General features: G+C 36.1%; 1 protein-coding gene across 1 annotated transcript; it reads right to left on the bottom strand.

Annotated features, from left to right (window-relative positions):
* Positions 1-1,604: 1,604 nt before the first annotated feature.
* Positions 1,605-2,426, bottom strand: LOC142235974 (zinc finger BED domain-containing protein 4-like). Its single transcript, XM_075307225.1, has one exon. It carries the CDS (start codon positions 2,424-2,426, stop codon positions 1,605-1,607), a length of 822 nt encoding a protein of 273 aa, XP_075163340.1.
* Positions 2,427-4,902: the final 2,476 nt, after the last annotated feature.

Here is a 4,902-nt window from a genome sequence, read left to right as displayed (position 1 = left end):
TACGATGCTCGACATAGAACTGCCCAAGACATTTGAGTATCACCATTGGCATGAATGCCGGTCACTGGCCAAAATAGATGAGAATATTTTTCCGGGTTTTGATTTTTGCTGCCTGTTTAACAACAAAAAAAATCGTATTTCAAAAATTCCAACTTTCTTGCAGGGCTACTTAGGATAAGAGATTGGATGCTATGCAAATATTAACCAAAAACCTAATTACAGTGGTATTTAATATGACAATAGTGCATTGCACTTACATTATTAAATTTGATATTGGAATTTATGATCTAGTGCATTGTGAAAAAAAGTTAATCGTGAGGGAATACAAGTGCGATTGTTGAAAAACCACAAGTTGGTATCGTTAGAACCCTCCAGCATCGAAATATAGGAAAAATAAATTGTTTCTCGTGCCAATGCACTACCGTGATACAAGTTTTTTTTGCATCGCGCCCAAAAAGTAATCGGAATGACATTGCCAGAACACCAGAAATAATTCGAAAATTAAAGGCCAGATTTGATCGAAATCAACCGCGAGAACTAATGATCATAGACTAAAGCCATTGAGTCTTCAAAAAGTGCAAGAGCCCGATGCACAGAAATTTTAGACTGGAAAGCAGCCAAGGAGTTGCTTCGCTTCCACGAATGTGGGTACCGCGTGTGTTGAGAAGACAAATCAGCTGTTAATTAATCGTCATATAGTGGCATTGAATATGAAAAACGGAGTAAATAATGGCGAATAAGGCTGCAAGAAAACATTTAATGGTACGTAGATGTGGAAAATCTAATTATAAAAAATTTATTCACATTTCTTTTTCACAGAAATCGAAATACAAGGCAACAGCTAGCAAAAAGGATAATGGCAATTGTTTCAGCGTGACCTGAGGAACGATTTTAACAAATTGTGAGAACTTAAATTGTAATTGGAATATATATATGCCCATGTTCATTCGGTCTGTTTCTCACCCAACTATTTATATATTTCCAGTAAATGCTGGCTTCGAAGTCATTCATTAAAATGGAAATCTAGAGAGCATATTGATTACATTTAATTTTCCAATCGCATTTTAACATCTGACCAGAATTTATTGACCAAAATGTTAAAACCAAATAGCTTGTCTATGTGTTTTGTTAATAGCTGTTAATCTGTGTATTTTGTTAATGAAGTTATAAACTTTAATTTTACCAAATCTGGTAGTCAAAGATTCACCTAGAACAGGACGAAGTTCTTTTATGAACATCAAATTCTCCCTACATTTGTTTGGTGCTCCGGAATTATTTTATTGGATTTGGATAAGATATATAGACTCAAATATAAAAAAAATCTTCAATGGTGCATTAAAAAGCCAATTTATTCCATCTTAAATTGTTTTTTTAAATGTAATCATATAAAAAAGATTTTATGAATTCATTTTTACTTTAGATATATCTTTATATTACAGTATAATAGTACTTGTAAATTATAATTTTATTAAAATTAAATAAAAAATTCATTTTTGTCCTTAAACTTTAATTAATAGTAAAGATAATCTCAGATTATATTGCAACCTTTTAAAAAGGTATTTAGGTCTTTAAATTTATGGACTAGATAGTTTAAATACATTTCATCACATATTGTTATGGAGAAATATAACTTTTTCAACTTTGGATGGTTTTAGAAGCGTTCTTCTATCGCTTATTATCCTACCAGTTGCTGAAAAGATTCTTTCGCATGGCACAGACGACGCCGTAATACATAGTCTTTTTAGGGCGTGTATATATAATCTTGGCAAGACATTTCTCATTTGACCCCACCACTTTAATGGGTCCATCTTCCGTCCGACGCAGTCTTCTTTTAAGTATTTATCCAATTCTTTTATGGTCTCTACTGTATTGTTTTCAGTTTTTGCACAATTTTTGTATTTTTCGTCAAAGAGCTTCCAGTACTCCGGCTCATTTGAATCGCTTTGCTGGGGCGACTCATCTGAATTGACGCTGTTGTTATTTATATCACATTCTGGTAATTTTATCCGGCATATTTTTTCTCTTAATTGTTTTACAGCCCAGTCGTAGTTGACGTCACTTTTAAGTGCTCTCCGTTTAAAACGGGGATCAAGTAAGGCGCTTTCTGCATAGAGGTAGTTCCTCTCATAATCACCTAATCTTGTGTCTAAATCTTTTTGAATACTTGTTATCATTGTAGATATTTCGGGCGTTTTAGAAGAACTTTTGGCAATCGTCTGATCCAAAATGTTACATAATACTAAAACCTTCGACAGGATGACGTTCTTATCTGCCGAAATGTCCATTGTCATTTGGTAGAAAGGTTTTAATATTGGTAAAATTTCTTCTATAACATCCCATTCCTCCAGTGGAAACAAAAGATCTGGTCTTATCAATGATAACGTAGTTATTACTGCATCTTTCAAGGTAAATATTCGTTGGAGCATTTCATATGTCGAATTCCATCTGGTTTCTACGTCTTGTTTCAATTTAAGAGGTACTTGAATAAATTGTCTTTGATTTTCTCACAATTTATTTAGTGCACTGAAACTTTTATGAAAGAATGTGATCATTTTTCTTACTTTTTTTAAGGTGTTTTCTATTGGAGCCAACGAGTTCTGAACCACTAAATTAAGAGTGTGGGCGAAGCATCCGATCCATCGCCAATTTCCAACTCGAATTGCGGCTACCACGTTTGATGCATTGTCAGTTACGACTGCAGATACCTTATTGGCAATACCAAACTCAATGCAAACATTCTTCATAAATGCAGCGAGATTCTCAGCAGTGTGTTTTTCGTTGTATTCTACGCAAGCTAACAAATGTGATTGCATCTCTGTATTTCCATCGATATAATGGGCAGTGACAGCTATGTAGCTACAATGACACCTGGATGTCCATCCATCGGTAGTGAGGCTTACGGCAGAAGCTGTTTGAATTTTGGTTTTTACTTCCTCCAAAACATCATTGTAACTACTTAACAGCAAAGCATTTGAGATTTTCTTACGAGATGGCAATCTATAATTTGGACAGCGTGAAACTAGTTCCAGTAAGGCTTTAAATTCTGGTTCCTCCACAATTCTGAAGGAATGGTGGCCTTTTACGATCATTTTCAAAATTTGCAAGTCGATTTTTTCTACCTTACGAGTTGGTGGTGGCCTCTGAAGGAACTGAGTAATGTTTGGTTGTGTTTTTCTATTTGCCTTTGGGCTTGAACAATTTGTAGCCCCTCCAGTTGCGTTTTCTGTTGTATGAGGCGTAGTGGTTGAGATTGCACATTGTACTTCATCATCGCAGCTCTCCAAAACCTGGACCAAGGATGGCATTTGTCTTTCCGCTTCCGCTTCATATGCCGACTAAGGTTACCAATTGATTCAGACACAGTGCTAAGACTATTTTTGCAGTACTTGCATTGCGCCCTATCTTTGCCTATTTCTACAAAATGTGTCCAAATAGGACTAGTTTTCCTTTTGTCTGACATTGATTGGTTTCTAGAGAAATTAATAAATGCTTAAATTATAAATTTCACTTACAGACATTTTATTGCATTCATACTAACTTACCCTTGTTATAGCTGATTCACATTAGGCTCAAAATATACTGAAAGTGGATTTGAAATCCCTTTTTTTATGAGGCAAATGACAGTTGAAATCTGTTAAAGTTGATTTTGAAAGTGTAATGTGTATGAGGTTTTATTTTACACTATGTATTGTACAAAACAAGATATTTTTATTTTCTTCAGAAAAATTGTGCAAATTTCATCAGATTTGTGTTGTAGAGTAAATGACAGTTCTTAAAGAAAAGAAACACATCTGTCAATTGAACACAAACAACTGACAGACTTAGGGGATGGAAAGAAATAGAAAATATGTACTAAAGGAAAAAAAGGAGCCGTGGTACTATGAGAGTGAAAGAAATGGAACTAGTACCGTTCGTTCCTATTAGTGAATCGTTCAATGTACTAGTTCGGTCCGGAACGACACAAGACTAGAAATCATGGCAAAGTGAGCAGTTTCTGAACAAACAAAATGTTCGGGACTACTTCCCAAAGAGATCAGCTGAAAATGTATACTTCGATTGGCCACCAAAAGTGAAGCACCGTCGATACAGAATATAACAGCCCGTCGGCTGTTATATTCTGTAGCACACCAACAAGTAGATTAGAAAATGTAAAGCACTGTAAACGCAGAAACCTGAACATAACAGGTGTACTACATGTAGTACGGTCGGCATATCTGGGTTAAGCTTCCAATGGCTGATTTAGAGGAGTAAAGCACCCCTTGGATGATATAGAGGAGAAGAGCTCCCAGTATTGTTTTTAGAGGAGTTAAACTTCCCTTAGGATATTGAGAGGAGTAACGGTCCCCGTGCCTGATATAGAGGAGTTAAGTTCCCAGTAGTGTATTTAGCGGAGTTGAGCTCCCAATAGCATTTTTAGAGGATATGGAGAGGAGTTAAGCACCCCAATAGGGTACTGAAAGAAGTTAAGATACCCGTGGAAGATATAAAGTTAAGCTCCCAGTAGGGTATTGAGAGAAATTAAGCTCTCACTGGGTGATATAGAGAGTTCACCTCAAAGTAGTGTTTTTAGAGGAGTTAAGCTTCCAATAGCTTCCAATACTGCACGGAGAGGAGTTAAGGTACCATTTGGCTATTGAGAGGAGTTAAGCTCCCCCTGTGTGATATGGAGGAATTGAGCTCCCCGTAATGTGTTTAGAGGAGTTCAGCTCTCAGTAGAGTATTATGAGAAGTTAAGCTCCCCGTGTATGATATAGAGAAATTAGGCTTCCAAAAGTGTATTTACTAGGGTTAAGGTCCCAGCAGGGTATTAAGTTCCCCGTGGCAGATGTAGATTTAAACTCACAGTAGGGTATTGAGAGGAGTCAAGCTCCCCCGTGTTATATAGATGAGATGAGCTCTTAA

Source organism: Haematobia irritans, chromosome 4, assembly GCF_050003625.1.
Source record: "Haematobia irritans isolate KBUSLIRL chromosome 4, ASM5000362v1, whole genome shotgun sequence".
Taxonomy (NCBI): Eukaryota; Metazoa; Arthropoda; class Insecta; order Diptera; family Muscidae; genus Haematobia; species Haematobia irritans.
The sequence above is the reverse complement of the archived record's forward strand: the minus strand, read 5'-3'. Positions and strand labels throughout refer to the sequence as shown.

Excerpts from the sequence above, each read along its gene's own strand:
- LOC142235974 (XM_075307225.1), bottom strand. The coding sequence starts at position 2,426 with ATGCTCCAACGAATATTTACCTTGAAAGATGCAGTAATAACTACGTTA.